Consider the following 17,580-nt stretch of genomic DNA (forward strand, 5'->3'; position numbering starts at 1 on the left):
CGTTTTGGTACACCAGAATTACATTCATTTTCAATGGAACACTGCGTTTGCCTTTCAGCATTCTGTGTGGTGCATATGTTGGATTTATTGAACGTGCAGTTGAAGTAGGAAGTTTACATACACTTAGGTTGGAGTCATTTAAAACTCGTTTTTCAACCACTCCACAAATTTCTTGTTAACAAACTATAGTTTTGGCAAGTCGGTTAGGACATCTACTTTGTGCATGACACAAGTCATTTTTCCAACAATTGTTTACAGACATATTATTTCACTTATACTTCACTGTATCACAATTCCAGTGGGTCAGAACTTTACATACACTAAGTTGACTGTGCCTTTAAACGGCATGGAAAAGTACAGAAAATGATGTCATGGCTTTAGAAGCTTCTGTTAGGCTAATTGACATAATTTGAGTCAATTGGAGGTGTACCTGTGGATGTATTTCAAGGCCTACCTTCAAACTCAGTGCCTCATTGCTTGACATCATGGGAAAATCAAAAGAAATCAGCCAAGGCCTCAGAAAAAAGATTGTAGCCCCCCGCAAGTCTGGTTCATCCTTGGGAGCAATTTCCAAACGCCTGAAGGTACCACGTTCATCTGTACAAACGATAGTACGCAAGTATAAACACCATGGGACCACGCAGCCGTCATACCGCTCAGGAAGGAGACGCGTTCTGTCTCCTAGAGATGAACGTACTTTGGTGGGAAAAGTGCAACTCAATCCCAGAACAACAGCAAAGGACCATGTGAAGGTACAAAAGTATCTACAGTGAGCACCATAATTCATTGGACAGTGACCATTTTTTTGGTTCTGTTCTCTAATACTTTGAGTTTGGAAGGATACAATGACAATGATGGTGAAGTGCAGACTGTCAGCTTTAATTTGAGGGTATTTTCATACATATCAGATGAGCCGTTTAGAAATTATAGAAGCTTCTGTACAAAGTCCCCCCCATTTTTGGGCATCAAAACATTGGACAGTTTTAACATAATGTAGAATAAAGTAATCATTGTTAATATTTGGTCGCATATCCTTTGCATGCAATGACTGCTTGATGTTTGCGATGCATCGACATCACCAGACGCTGGGTATCTTCCCTGGTGATGCTCTGCCAAGCCTGTACTGCAGCCATCTTCAGTTCCTGCTTGTTTCGGGGACTTATTGCCTTCAGTCTCCTCTTCAGCATGTAAAATGCATGTTCAATTGGATTCAGATCTGGTGATTGACTCGGCCAGTCAAGGATTTTCAATTTTTTGGCCATCAAAAACCCCTTCGTTGCTCTAACACTATATTTAGAGTCATTGTCTTGTTGCATGATGAAGTGCCGTCCAATGAGTTTGGAGGCATTTGGTTTTATCTGAGCAGATAAAATATTTCTGTAGACTTCAGAATTCATTGTTCTACTTCTGTCTGCAGCCACATCATCGATGAAGACAAGTGAGTCTGTTCCACTGGCAGAACTACAGGCCCAAGCCATAACACCCCCTCCACCATCTTTCACAGATGAGGTGGTATGCTTTGGATCATGGGCATGTCTTTTTTTTCCACACTTTCCATCACTCTGGTACATGTTAATCTTTGTCTCATCTGTCCATAATACTTTTTTTCCAAAACTCTTGTGGCTCTTTTAGGTGCTTTTTAGCAAACTAATCTCACCTTCCTGTTCTTCAGGCTTATCAGTGGTTTGCATCTTGTAGTGCTGGTGTAGTCTTCTACGTATGGTAGACTTTGACACATCTACACCTGCATCCAGGAGAGTGTTTTTGATCTGTTGAGCTGTTGTCAGGGGGGTTTTCTTCACCATAGAGAGTATTCTCCGGTCATCCACTACAGTGGTCTTCCTCAGTCTACCGGGTCTTTTGACATTGAGTTCACCTGTTGTTTTTTTGTTGTTGTTAATGATGAACCAAACTGTTGACTTGGGCATGCCCAGGGTTTTGCAATGTTCCTGATTGATTGATTTTCATTTCTGAGCCTTATGACGGCGAGTTTCATTTGCATCGACACTGCTGTCTTCCTCATGTTGTCACACCCCAACAACAACCTCCAAAGGCAATAGCAACGTCTAGAATCAATGCTATTCATCAACAACTCTCCTGCATTCACTAATGACACAAATGAATACACCTGCCTTACGACACATCTGTGAAACCAATTCAACAAATACTTGTAGTACCTTAAAATGGGGGGACCATGTACAAAAGTTGCTGTTATTTCTAAACGGTTCATCCGATGTGTATGAAAATACCCTCAAATTAAAGCTGACAGTCTGCACTTCACCATCATTGTCATTATATCCTTTCAAACTCAAAGTGCTAGAGTACAAAACAAAAATAACAACAAAAAGTCACTATCCAATGAATTATGGTGCTTACTGTAAAACCAGTCCTATATCGACATAACCTGAAAGGCCGCTCAGCAAGGAAGAAGCTACTGCTCCAAAACCGCCATAAAAAAGCCAGACTACAGTTTACAACTGCGCATGGGGACAAAGATTGTACTTTTTGGAGAAATGTCCTCTGGTGTGATGAAACAAAAATAGAACTGTTTGGCCATAATGACCATCGTTATGTTTGGAGGAAAAAGGGGGATGCTTGCAAGCTGAAGAACACCATTCCACACGTGAAGCACGGGGGTGGCTGCATCATGCTGTGGGGGTGCTTTGCTGCAGGAAGGACTGGTGCACTTCACAAAATAGATGGCATCATGAGGGAGGAAAATTATGTGGATATATTGAAGCAACATCTCAAGACATCAGTCGGGAAGTTAAAGCTTGGTCGCATATGGGTCTTCCAAATGGACAGTGACCCCAAACATACTTCCAAAGTTGTGGCAAAATGGCTTAAGGACAAAGTCAAGGTATTGGAGTGGCCATCCCAAAGCCCTGACCTCAATCCCATAGAATATTTGTAGGCAGAACTGAAAGCGTGTGCAAGCAAGGAGGCCTACAAACCTGACTCAGTTACACCAGCTCTGTCAGGAGGAATGGGCCAAAATTCACCCAACTTATTGTGGGAAGCTTGTGGAAAGCCACCTGAAACGTTTGACCCAAGTTAAACAATTTAAAGGCAATGCTACCAAATACTAATTGAGTGTATGTAAACTTCTGACCCACTGGGAATGTAATGAAAGAAATAAAAGCTGAAATAAATCATTCTCTACTATTATTCTGACATTTCACATACTTAAAATAAAGTGGTGATCCTAACTGACCTAAGACAGGGAATCTTTACTTGGATTAAATGTCAGGAATTGTGGAAAAACTGAGTTTAAATGCATTTGGCTAAGGTGTATGTAAACTTCCGACTTCAACTATATGCATCATTGTATGCCTGGAAGCTTGACAGAAATGGTATCCAGATGATGCTGCGTACCATTTCGCGCAATTGTCAGACCGACAGTGTCATTGGGTTTGGTACAGCAGAAGTACATTCATTTCAAATGGAATGCTGTGTTTGCAGTGGTGCGTTCTGTGTGGTGTATATCCAACGTAAGCATCAAATTGTATGCATAGACTTGACAGATATAGTAGCAAAAGGTGAATTGAACTTTTGTTGCACACATTCAGTAAAAACGTTTGACTGCAGAATTTATTAACTAGCTTTAATGGAATGTTGCTGTCGGTCTGATCGAGGCGGCACCTGCTGCTCTAACAGCTAGATCACACCTACAGAGTCATTGGTCCGCAGCATGATCTGGATATGTGTGCAACAAAAGTTCAACATTCACCTTCTGCTACCATTTCTGTTAAGTGGTCTACGCCTAGTTTGATGCCTACGTTCGATAAACCCAACGTATACCCCACACAGAACGCACTGCAAGGCAATGCTACAAGGCAAACGCAGCGTTCCATTGGAAATGAATGTTCTTCTGGTGTACCATGACACTATCGGTGTGATCGAGGCATAAGCTCCACCCCACTGATAATTGTGCTAGAAAACAGATAGGCCGGTATTCAAGGCGTGTTACACAGAAGAACAGCACACAGGATACCCAACAATGCACCTTTTACAGGCATTGTTCCTGACGTTTGTATTTAGGGTAAACACTGCCCATGTCGGGTCAAGCGTAAATTACCTAAGTCTGTTCTAATGCGCTGCTCTATAACAGGCATTGGATTGAAACCTGGCCTTTTAGGCAGCGATTCAATCCAAATAAGTGCTTTTGAGCAGCTAGTCAAAGTTGACTTGAAGGTATTTTATGATTGAGTCGACATGTGCAGTGTTTCCACTGAATTCAATATATCCAAACATTGGGGAAAATGCCGTAAAAGCTGCGTCGTTGGCTGTCCAGTGTGCTGCACTGTGAATTGAATCCAGGCCTTAGAACCCCCCCCCCCCCCATCAGGATTTGAACCAGGGACCTACCACATGGAAAGACTTATGTCCTCCATTCACCTGCTTCCATAGAGAGGTTCCTTGATTTCACTCATCTATACACCAATCACTAAGCTTTGCCCACTGATAGGAAGAAATCGCCAATGTGATTCAAACCAGTGACCTGCTGCCTGGCAACCTGATTCCGGTTGTACACATTTTGCATCTGGGGACAGCTCGGTTCTTGACGGAATTTGCACTGAAGTCGTATACACTAAATGGCCCTGTCAGTACAGATGAAGGGTTTAAATTTTAGACAGTTTGCTACAACAGGAAAATAATCCTGCAGCAACAGGAAATGTGTATTATATGGATTATAATTAATGGACATTTTTGTAGGGTTTGATAAATTTTTCATAAGGGAAAATCACGTCTGACATTTCAAAGTGGAAATTATAAACTTCAGAAGTCTTTTTAAACCTCAAATACACCAAGTAAAAAATTTCCTCCAACAGGGTGATCAAATTAAGAACCTATATCTGTACAGCGATTAGATCTTAAACTCCACTCTTGCTGTTTAAGTAGTTTAGACATCCTGGACCCACTCACTGTAAGCGCCCATTGAGCAAACTTTCATCCAAACAATTACATTAGAACAAAGGTAGCTCTTCTTCGAGGAACAACTGAATGCATTCAACCGAAATGTCTTCAGCATTTAACATGACCCCTCTGAATCAGAGGTGCTGGTGGCTGCCTTCCCAGGGAGCAGTTGTTGTTGTTAACTGGCTATGTCATACCACTTTTATAATAATGGGATGCAATGCAAACATGGTCATTCTTGAATAAGAAAAATGATCTCAATAGTAGAGGTCGAACGATTATGGTTTTTCAACGCCAATACCGATTATTTGGTGACCCAAAAAAAGCCGATGCTGATTTATATCGGCCGATTTTTTTATTTTATTTTTTAAATTAATTTATTTGTAATAATGACAATTACAACAATACTGAATGAACACTTATTTTAACTTAATATAATACATCAATAAAATCAATTTAGCCTCAAATAAATAATGAAACATGTTCAATTTGGTTTAAATAATGCAAAAACACAGTGTTGGAGAAGAAAGTAAAAGTGCAATATGTGCCATGTAAAAAAGCTAACGTTTAAGTTCCTTGCTCAGAACATGAGAACATATGAAAGCTGGTGGTTCCTTTTAACATGAGTCTTCAATATTCCCAGATAAGAAGTTTTAGGTTGTAGTTATTATAGGACTATTTCTCTCTATACCATTTGTATTTCATTTACCTTTGACTATTGGATGTTCTTATAGGCACTTTAGTATTGCCAGTGTAACAGTATAGCTTCCGTCCCTCTCCTCGCTCCTACCTGGCTCGAACCAGGAACATATCGACAACAGCCACCCTCGAAGCAGCGTTACCCATGTAGAGCAAGGGGAACAACTACTCCAAGTCTCAGAGCGAGTGACGTTTGAAACGCTATTAGCGCACACCCGCTAACTAGCTAGCCATTTCACATCGGTTACACCAGCCTAATCTTGGGAGTTGATAGGCTTGAAGTCATAAACAGCACAATGCTTGACGCATTGCGAAGGGCTGCTGGCAAACGCACGAAAGTGCTGTTTGAGCGCTTACGAGCCTGCTGCTGCCTACCATCGCTCTGTCAGACTGCTCTATCAAATCATAGACTTAATTATAACATAATAACAAACAGAAATACGAGCCTTAGGTCATTAATATGGTCGAATCCGGAAGCTATCATCTCGAAAACAAAACGTTTTTCTTGTCAGTGAAATACGGAACCGTTCCGTATTTTATCTAACGGGTGGCATCTCTAAGTCTAAATATTCCTGTTACATTGCACAACCTTCAATGTTAAGTCATAATTACGTAAAATTCTGGCAAATTAGTTCGCAACGAGCCAGGCGGCCCAAACTGTTGCATATACCCTGACTCTGCGTGCAATGAACGCAAAATGACACAATTTCACCTGGTTAATATTGCCTGCTAACCTGGATTTCTTTTAGCTAAATATGCAGGTTTAAAAATATATACTTCTGTGTATTGATTTTAAGAAAGGAATTGATGTTTATGGTTAGGTACAGTCGTGCAACGATTGCTTTTTTCGCAAATGCGCTTTTGTTAAATCATCCCCCGTTTGGCGAAGTCGGCTGTCTTTGTTAGGAAGACAGTCTTCACAGTTTGCAACGAGCCAGGCGGCCCAAACTGCTGCATATACCCTGACTCTGTTTGCAAGAGAAGTGACACATTTTCCCTAGTTAAAAGAAATTCATGTTAGCAGGCAATATTAACTAAATAAGCAGGTTTAAAATATATACTTGTGTGTTGATTTTAAGAAAGGCATTGATGTTTATGGTTGGAGCAACGTGTACCTAAGTGATTATATGCAACGCAGGACAGGCTAGAAAACTTGTAATATCATCAACCATGTTTAGTTAACTAATGATTATGATTGATTGTTTTTTATAAAGATAAGTTTAATGCTAGCTAGCAACTTACCTTGGCTTCTTACTGCATTTGCGTAACAGGCGGCTCCTCGTGGAGTGCAATGTAAAGCAGGTGGTTAGAGCGTTGGACTAGTTAACCGTAAGGTTGCAAGATTGAATCCCTGAGCTGACAAGGTAAAAATCTGTCGTTCTGCCCCTGAACAAGGCAGTTAACCCACCGTTCCTAGGCCGTCATTGAAAATAAGAACGTGTTCTTAACTGACTTGCCTAGTTAAATAAAAGGTAAAATATATATATATATATATATATATATATATATATATTTTAAATCGGCGTCCAAAAATACCAATTTCAGATTATGAAAACTTGAAATCGGCCCTAATTAATCGGTCGACCTCTACTCAATACCTCCCTTTTTCCTTTGCTGGGGTCCTGTGGATGTGGGCCATAAATATAGTACCATCATTTGAAACATTTTAGCCTTTTATTTGTTTATGTTTGTAACAAGACCCTTCTCTGTAGTAAGGTTTATCAATTCCTATAGCCTTACATATTCTTCACAGAATGTTCACCAGTTTGCCACACACTAAGTACAGGAGACATGAAGAAAGTATTGACGGACAAAAAAATTGAAAAGATGCAGTTTTATTATTGCTTGGAATACTGCACACTTAAAATCATGGTACACCCATACACACAGCACTGAACTAGGGTAGAGCTTCTAGCTCTTGGCTCTTCTCCCGAACATACAGCAGGAAGAAGTTACCCCCTAACCACTGATAAAGGGTGAGATATTTTTCATCAACCTAAAGCTTAAGGTTAGGATTGGGGGTAAGGTAATCAGATCCTAGAGCTGCATTTACCTTGAGCCTTCTCCCCTAGAGCCTATCGTGCACTAAATATCACTGTACTTCAACACATCTACCCATTAAAAAGGAGCCTGGCGATACAAAATACAGATCAGATGGATTAAACAGGGTTCTCCCCAAAGAATGTAAGGAGGGGCGCTGCGCCACCGTGTGGACTGGCTGCGCCACTATGTAAAAAACAACCCCACCAAAGTTTGCAGGAAATGGGAATTACAGGCGTTCACTGTACTCAGCAGCAGCACCACCACCACCGTCTTAAAAAATCCTGGGGAGAACCCTGGATTAACCAATCGACAGCTTCTCTAAACAACTGCAAGATTGACAGAAAGAACAAAAATCCACCTACTGAACATATTTAACTAAAATAAACAAAAAAAATGACTATCAAGTTCACAATTACATCCTTTACCATTTCCCTAACTTCCCCAGACATCCACCCCCCCTGGCCCTAACCCCACATCCACCTCCCCTGGCCCTAACCCCACATCCACCCCCCCCTGGCCCTAACCCCCCCCCCTGGCCCTAACCCCACATCCCCCCCCCCCCCCCCCCCGGCCCTAACCCCACATCTACCCCCCCCCCCCCTGGCCCTAACCCCACATCCACCCCCCCCTGGCCCTAACCCCACATCCACCCCCCCCCCCCCCCCCTAACCCCACATCCACCCCCCCCCCCCCTGGCCCTAACCCCACATCCCCCCCCCGGCCCTAACCCCACATCCACCCCCCCCCCCCCCCCTGGCCCTAACCCCACATCCACCCCCCCCCCCCCTGACCCCACATCCACCCCCCCCCCTTGGCCCTAACCCCACATCCACCCCCCCCCCGGCCCTAACCCCACAAGAAGTATCATCTTGTTCCTCTTCTCCCTCTGCTCAGTAGTGGCCTGTGGAGACAGGAGGGAGACACAGACATTGAGGCCCAACCACTGCGTCACTAGTATATTAGCCGTCAAGTTAACCATGTTAAGCGGTGCTAAGTCTGGTTGACTTACGTGGGGAGTAAGATCGCGAGCGTGAGCGAGACCGGTATGCCCCTCGGCTGTAGTACGGGGACGGAGACCTGCGCCTGGAGAGACAACACACAATAAGCATCCACCAACCAACTGCCACAGCCCTGCTTAGCAACCACTAACTATAACATCCAGGCCAGGTGTCTCACCTGTAAGACCTGTAGCACTCTCGGTCGTCGTAGCGATCGCAGCCACGGTCATAGCCTCTGTCGTAACCACGGTCACCGCCGCGGTCGTAATCCTTCGAGCTACGGCGAGATGAGCTTGAGCTGGGGCCGCCACTTCCTCCTCCACCGCCTCCGCTGCTGCTGCCGCCGCCGCCACCACCACTGGAAAACACACGTTTAGAGGATTCACTAAATGTAGAACGTGTGTGCATCACGTGGGCCATCCCAGATGCGTGAGTCTAAGGGAGACGGTCACTCACTATGTGGGCCGTCCCATGTATATCCCAGGGGTAGGAGTGTGTGGTCGTTTGGTGATGGAGAAATCCACCCTGATCCTCCGTCCATCCAACTCCATTCCATTAGCTCTCTCCTTAGCCTGAAACAGAGAGAGGGAGGGTGGAGGAGAGGGACAAAGATGTTTAGAGAAGAGTATTCCCCTTCAACACCATGCTCACTCAAGTTCTGATTCTTCTCTGTTCTTCCCCAGCAATATCCCCTTCCTCCCTCCCTGCATTCCTACCTCATTGGCGTCCTCTCGGACTTCGAAGTAGACGAAGGCGAAGCCGCGGGAGCGTCGTGACTGCTGGTCGTAGACGATGCTGACGTCAGCCAGGGGGCCGTACTTGGAGAACACGTCTCTCAGGTCTCTCTCTGTGGTGTACAGGCTCAGACCAAACACACCCAGGCAGCAGTTCGGGTCCGGGTTGGCCTATAGAGAAGGATAGAGTTTGTGTGTGGGGTTTGCCTAAGAGCGTCTCGTCTCCAGAGGTGTGCGTGTGTACACGTACCCGGTTGCCAATGTGCCTGCGGCGGTTGGACATGGGGGAGTGGCTGTGGCTCCGACGGCGGCGGTATTCCCCGCTTCGGGAACGGCTACGGGAACGGCGGCGGTGGGAACGGGAGCGAGAGCGGGAATAATGCCTGCGGGAGCTTCTATGGGAACGAGACCTGGGGAAAATAAAATAAAGGACATGTTAAGAACATTTAAAGCAGGGTGTACCTTCAGGCGTTTGGAGATTGCTCCCAAGGATGAACCAGACTTGTGGAGGGTCCACAATTTTTTTTCTGAGGTCTTGGCTGATTTCTTTTGATTTACCCATGATGTCAAGCAAAGAGGCACTGAGTTTAAAGGTAGACCTTGAAATACATCCACAGGTACACCTCCAATTGACTCAAATTATGTCAATTAGCCTATCAGAAGCTTCTAAAGCCATGACATCATTTTCTGGACTTTTCCAAGCAGTTTAAAGGCACAGTCAACTTAGTGTATGTAAACTTCTGACCCACTGGAATTGTGATACAGTGAATTATAAGTGAAATAATCTGCCTGAAACAATTGTTGGAAAAATTACTTGTGTCATGCACGAAGTAGATGTCCTAACCGACTTGCCAAAATTATAGTTTGTTAACAAGAATATTGTGGAGTGGTTGAAAAACGAGTTTTAATGACTCCAACCTAAATGTATGTGAACTTCTGACTTCAACTGTATGTGACCTTATAGAAATGTATCATATTTGGACTGCTTGCGGTCAATTTGCAGTCTACAAATGATTTGTAACTATGTTCCAGCCCCCTGACCATCCACTCAAGAAAGAAAAATCAGCCCACGGCAGAATCTAGTTGATGGTCCCTGATTTAAAGAGTTTAGAAACAAAAACAACATGAATAAAGCCATAACACAAAAACAACAAGCTCTTTATGTGGACCTGAACAAAAATACACACTACGCTACCCAGCAGCTCCTAAAAGAGTCACCACAAAACTTAAAGCCTCCTTGGAGCTGGGGTTCTTACCTGGACTTGGAGCGGGATCGGGAGTGGGACTTAGACCTGGAGTGTCTGGAGCCATCTTTGGAGCGGGCTGGGGAATGGGCCAGGGAGCGGCTGGCAGACTTCCCAGAACCCCTTGGGCTCACACTCCTGGAAGCGGACCGCGAGTCCTGAACAGGCCAGATACACATAAATACAGGTCAAAATCAAAAATACAGAAACGGTCAGGATAGAGAGAGAGGAGGTACAGAAGGAACCTCGCTCAAACCTGCTACAGGCCCCTCTAATATTTCTGCTCCAGTAGTTTAAGAAAAAAAATCATAACATTTCATTAACGACAGGTATTTGTTGTAACTAGATCTGCCTGTTACAGGCGACCAAAGGAAATCATATAGGCTTAAAGTAGAGGTGTTAATCTAGTTTAATCTTAACACAGTTCTATGATGAGCGGATTGTTCTCTTACACTCTAGGCAGCGTAGCAGAGTTTAACCTTGCGTGTTGAGGACTAGGTAATGTGTCTGAGATGGAGGAGCAGTTGGCATGCATGCTTAAGAAGTGTTTCTCACACCATCCCTTAGGGGGACCCCACTGTTGCACATTTCTGTTTTAGTACACCTGATTCAATTTGAGAAAGAGCTTGAGATTTTGTTGAATCAGGTGTACCAATGGTGGAATAGAACAAACAGGTGTAATGACGGGGGTCCTTGAGGGATGGCTTGGGAAACACTGCTTTAGAAAACAGAAGGAGAGAGGGAGAGAGAAATAGGATTGTAGTAATAACATAGCAGGCTATAGGGAATTAACCATACCCCCGAACACTTCTCATAACTTCATCACTTCTTTAACTTCATAACTTCAAAACAACCATCTCTTTTCTTCTTTCTTCCGTTTCACACCATTTCTGACTTCATTTTTCTCTCCTCTTCCCCCACTTCCTTCCTCCCATTTGATTTCTGCCATTACATCACTCTACCAGTGGACAGCGTGGCCGCTCGCTTCTGCCAGCTTCATTTTACATTAGCATGCATCAACACCATCAGCTTCATCAAATATGCCCTTTAACAACTTCAAACTTCATATCTGAAACTTCTTCCGCCATTTTGCTTCTTCCCAACTCAACCTTAACAAAAAACAGACAAGGATGATAAAAAGTGTTGGTTTTTTTATAAGAGCTACAGAGGTCAAAATGTGCAAAAACCAGGCTCGTAACACTCAAATCAGACTAAGTTGTCTCACCTGAAAAGCATTAAATCAAAGCAATGTTAAGGAAATATGTATATTGATTTCTCTGAAATGCACAACATCAGAATATGATGAATGAAGACTAGAAAAGTTATAAAATCATGGTGTTCTTTAATCCTAGTCCGAGGGTCACACAAGGTGTGCAGGCTTTTGATCCAGCCCAGTACTAGCACATCTGGCTCGTCAAGCCCTTGGACCAAGATTGAAGAACTGCTATAGTACATCTGAGTAAGGGTTTAAAGTAAATTAGCTACTTCTTTCAAGGCCCCACTCAGTATAACATTTGTTCATGTGTGACTAAAAAGAAAAATGGCTTTTGCAGAAGGACCATTACAGTGCAACTAAATATAGGACTAACAACTTTAGAAAAGAGACAGTACTCTCACATGGGTGGTGCCATGTTGAAGAGCTTGATACATTATAACTGGCTAATAGCTACAGAGTTTACGCCGGATAATGTGATATAACCAAAGATTGTTGGTGTCCATTACTGGGCAATAGAGAAAGGCCCCATGTAAACCGCCGCCATAGATTTTTCAACTAACCTGTTCTTGGTGATACTTTTCCCCTGAATCGAGAACAAAGAAGTTTCTTTAAAAAGTCTGTTTTGAATTGCCGGCGGCTCTACAAAAACCAGCGAAAACTGTTCTATACCGCGCAAGATGGTTCCTCGCCAGCTTAGCTGCCGCACATCTAGGAATTCCCAGCATCTTTGCAGAAACTAGTAGTTTCTATGCAATGCGGCCATGTGTAGAAGTAGATGACAGCGCATTATATAGTGCGACCAAGACAAAGAACTACACACATGCTAAAAGCATATCTCACTCCATACAAAACATGGATTTATAATTTTTCAGAATGTGTGTTTTTTGTAGAACCACCTGTAACTGAATTTTTTAAGACTTTCCTCGTTCGAGTCGGTGGAAAAAGTACAGGTCAGTTAAAATCTATTGTGGCAGTTTGTATGCACAGGAGCGGCAGGTAGCCTAGTGGTTAAAGCGTTGGACTTGTAACCGAAAGGTTGCAAGATCGAATCCCCGAGCTGACAAGGTCAAAATCTGTCTTTCTGCCCCTGAACAAGGCCGTTAACCCACTGTTCCTAGGCCGTCATTGAAAATAAGAATTTGTTCTTAACTGACTTGCCTAGTTATATAAAGGTAAAAATAATTAAATACAACACACTCCCAATAGGGCAGAAGACTGTGTGTTGTTGAGATTCTGGATGGCCATTGGCCAGATAGCTAGCAACAATAAAAATATGCTGCCATGTGGGGAATCGTAGGTTGTTATTGCTACCATGTCTTGTTGACTCATGTCACATCTATGCTAAAATTCACTAGCTAACCAACAACTGTAATGATGCATGAGAGACGAGTGCTCATTGTGTAAATATATTTATGTTTTCAATAAACAGTGGAGGTGAAATATAGTTTAGATGTTGTCAACAATATATAGGCTGGTTTATACTTTGTCTATCAACATGTCTTTAGACAATATGAATGTGACAAGTGTCGCTAGTCAAAACAACACTTAATTTATACTCCGTGGACATAGCAGCGGGAAGATGTATATTTCAAAAAATATATATACAATTTGCCCTCGCTACAGCGGTCCGCTAATACAGTACTAGTAAAGGCCCAGTGCACTACTTTTGTGGGGGAAAAAAAATCTAATATATATATATATATATATAATAAAATGACATAAATAAAGTTCAACTTTCACCCTGTTGCTGCCATTGTCATGGTTACCTGACAGACAGTGCACAAGTTCTTAAATTCTCCGGTAGAATGACCTTTTATTTCGTCACACAACCGTAAACAATTTTCTGTAATTTTCTCGCCATTCATTTGTAAAAAAAACAAAAAAAAAAAAAACATTGTTTATTTTCCTGCAATAATGTAGGGTGTTCACTCTGACTGCTCTAGAATGAAGTGAAATACAGGTAAATGTCAACTTAGTTTTCTATGTCATTATGAATCACATTCAACTAATCAGATTGTTCTCTATAATATTATAACATTAATATGCTTGTACTTAACAGTGTTGATTAAATAAGAAAGTTAGTTTGTTGTGACAGTTGCTAGTTTAAACTGCCCAGCTCTTGGTTGCATCTCTTCCATTTTTCAGCATTGGGAGGTAACATTTCGAGGTGTCTCCGCAGTTTGGAACAATCAAATTAAACTTGATACCCTTGTCATTTTCAACACCAGATCAGTGGCTTTGTATTCCTCTAACCCCGGGCCTATCAACATTGAGAGGGGATGTTTCCATGGTGATTTAAAGGGAAATACTTAGAAATAACTATGAAAACTGCCACAGATTGTCTTCGGGGTAGATATTAAAATTCTGTCTTAGCGTTGTAAATTAATAAATATATAGACCCAATTTAGTTTTGTATTCCGCAGATTTCCTTTTGGAAAACCCCATGTTATCACACAGGAACCTGCAGCAACTAGCTAGCTTGTCCATTGATGTTTGAAGGCAGCGAAGTGAGAGAGTACGATTGAGCAGCAACCACTTTTTGAACATGGCCATAATGACATTCTATTCACTCTAATCATTCTAAATTCTGAGTAAATAGTCTAACTTGTGAACGATATGGTAGAAACAGAGTTCGGACTATTGATGCAATTCTCTATTGAATGCATATATTTTTAATAAACATTGATTAAAATAATTTTATGGATGTACACCCTAAATAATGAATAAAAATGTGCTTTATTTAAGACATTGACAGCTATGATATGGTCATTATTTGAACTGGCTAGCCAGCTAGCTAACAAGCTAGAAACTAACGAAAACATTGTTTAGAAAGTTACTTTTAGTTGCTTGGTTTGCTAGATTGAAATATACTGCATTACATTTTTAAACAGATGGGTTTATTGGTCTTAAAATACAGCAGTTATGCTATTTTGGATCACCAGGCAGCTGCTGTCTTGCAGCCTGTTATTATTGTGATTGTTGTCATGCAGCCTGTCATTTTTGCATTTATACTTTTTCATAATGACAACAAGTTTGATGTCAGACAACAATCGGATGTTAATGTCACTGCAACAACTGTCTACATACATGTCGATAGACCAACTGTAAACCAGCCTTAATTAAGCAAACACCTATTTTGCCCCATAGTTGCGCACTCGTCAGTTTTGTCGCAAAAACAACCTACCCGTCTATTGGCGTCTATGGGAGACACCCAGTTAAATTGACCGGAACTGACTCACCCACCCCTACGGTAAACGGCCTGAGTGAACCATCTTCATGTATCCACCATTTTTATGTCATGTCACATTATCTGGCGTACAATCTGTAATTAACTAACGAAGTTACTGCAGCAGTAAGTGAGGACGAAGTTAAACATTCCAGCCGTAAACCACTTCGCCAGTAAGCTACTAATCTATAGTTAGGTATATATTGCATTCACCTGCAATGATGAGTAAATGTACATTGGTAACTGTTTCTCGCCAGCAGTCTCAGACTCGTTAATTCAAAATGTACTTGATGTGAATTAGTTAACGTTAAAATAGCTGCAAACCACTTGGCCTGATTGGGCTTTAAATTGCAAAAATACACTGAAAAGACAACAATGTTAACATAAGTAAATGGATATCCAATTAGAAAATATAAAACGGTACAAAATCCATACAGTCGATGCAAATCAATGATCTTAACTACATCATGGTTGTGCCTAGCTAGGCTAGGACAAAATGGCGTCGTTGAGTCTGCTCATTTTAGGGCAAGAATATATCTTCGGTAGTTCGTGGTTGATAATACGCACCCGCTCGCCAAAATCCTTTTCGTTGTCGCTCATTTCTTGTCGATAGAAACTTAAATGATAGAAAATGAACTGGTTTATTTAGTTAGCTAATAATGTTATCAAGTGAAGCGAAACACTGGTACTCGCCTCCGTTTCGTTAGTGCCGTATTCACTGAGTCAGAACCGGATGTGACGCGTGTACAACCACAGTGAGTAGACGGGAAAGTCTAAACCAGATAGGAAGAGTAGCCCAATTTGGCGGAAAAACGGTCTCCCTCCAACAGATGGCGTTTTTTTTCGTTGTTTCGCCCACCAAACAAGGAGTTTTTGTATGGAGGGCAATGAATGGCTCATTTGCTACCTGAGGTTTATTTGATCGAATAGAAGTTTGGTAATGCTTAAGTTGTTACGAGTGTATTACGAGAGACGTATATCAGTTTATCCATAATCTTTGGTAGGGACGTCCCAAGGACCCGGATAACACTAAATGTAAAAATAAAAATAAATAAATAAAAAAACACTAAATGTGTTGATCCAGAGAGAAACTATACAAAATGTTAGTTTTTCCAGCTGGATTAACATTATTGACCCTTCATTAAACGACAGGGGCAATGCTCAGGATGTAATAATGTAAAGTGAACTGATAATCACATTTTTCAGGTTTTCTGCATGTTCAGCTTGAGTGCAGGCACTTTGAACAGTCCCAAGTCGTTGCATTTACCAGGGAGTCAAACTAAGAAAATACGTTTGAATACATTTAAAACTGATACCAACGTACCACAACTACAGACCAGTATCCCTTCTTTCTTTTCTCTCCAAAACTCTTGAACGTGCCGTCCTTGGCCAGCTCTCCTGCTATCTCTCTCAGAATGACCTTCTTGATCCTAATCAGTCAGGTTTCAAGACTGGGCATTCAACTGAGACTGCTCTTCTCTGTGTCACGGAGGCTCTCCGCACTGCTAAAGCTAACTCTCTCTCCTCTGCTCTCATCCTTCTAGACCTATCTGCTGCCTTTGATACTGTGAACCATCAGATCCTCCTCTCCACCCTCTCCGAGTTGGGCATCTCCGGCGCGGCCCACGCTTGGATTGCGTCCTACCTGACAGGTCGCTCCTACCAGGTGGCGTGGCGAGAATCTGTCTCCGCACCATGCGCTCTCACCACTGGTGTCCCCCAGGGCTCTGTTCTAGGCCCTCTCCTATTCTCGCTATACACCAAGTCACTTGGCTCTGTCATATCCTCACATGGTCTCTCCTATCATTGCTATGCAGACGACACACAATTAATCTTCTCCTTTCCCCCTTCTGATAACCAGGCGGCGAATCGCATCTCTGCATGTCTGTCAGACATATCAGTGTGGATGACGGATCACCACCTCAAGCTGAACCTCGGCAAGACGGAGCTGCTCTTCCTCCCGGGGAAGGACTGCCCGTTCCATGATCTCGCCATCACGGTTGACAACTCCCTTGTGTCCTCCTCCCAGAGTGCTAAGAACCTTGGTGTAGTAGAGTGATGTTGTTCCCCTAGATTATGCACCAAGTTGCGCACAAGGACAGTTCAAGTAGGCCAGGTCAAGAGGGGATGTTAATAAGTTAATAATAATAATTCAATGTGTTTTCTTTATTTAATTACAGCAGCATAGTTAATGTTATTTTTCGGTGTACAAACATTTTTTGTAAATACACCTAATTGTAAAAGTTTGTATATTTTGGTTTGGTCCATCGCGGGTTATCCGTACTTACGTACCCTTTTATCGTTCTCTTTTGCCGGACCTTCAGCTAGCAAGGTGCCCGAGAGCTGTGACTGCACCGAGGGCTAACATATTGTGTGTTGTCTCTTCGTGTGCAGGTCGAATAAAAATGATTCTACCAACAGAATTCCAGTTGTGGCAGTGTCCTAAATAAAAATACACAACGCAGAACGAACCACGCTACATTGGCGTGATCCTGGACAACAC

General features: G+C 42.5%; 1 protein-coding gene across 1 annotated transcript; it reads right to left on the reverse strand.

Moving 5' to 3' along the window:
• Positions 1-8,472: 8,472 nt before the first annotated feature.
• On the reverse strand, positions 8,473-15,829 carry LOC106575368 (transformer-2 protein homolog beta). The gene is made up of 8 exons (XM_014151858.3): positions 15,645-15,829; positions 10,648-10,793; positions 9,642-9,801; positions 9,374-9,562; positions 9,114-9,229; positions 8,836-9,015; positions 8,669-8,742; positions 8,473-8,560 (listed from the first exon to the last, which is right to left on the reverse strand). Exons 1-8 carry the CDS (start codon positions 15,675-15,677, stop codon positions 8,550-8,552), a joined length of 909 nt encoding a protein of 302 aa, XP_014007333.1. The 5' UTR covers positions 15,678-15,829; the 3' UTR covers positions 8,473-8,549.
• Positions 15,830-17,580: the final 1,751 nt, after the last annotated feature.

The sequence above is a fragment of the Salmo salar genome, chromosome 17, assembly GCF_965601325.2.
Source record: "Salmo salar chromosome 17, fSalSal1, whole genome shotgun sequence".
Lineage (NCBI taxonomy): Eukaryota > Metazoa > Chordata > Actinopteri > Salmoniformes > Salmonidae > Salmo > Salmo salar.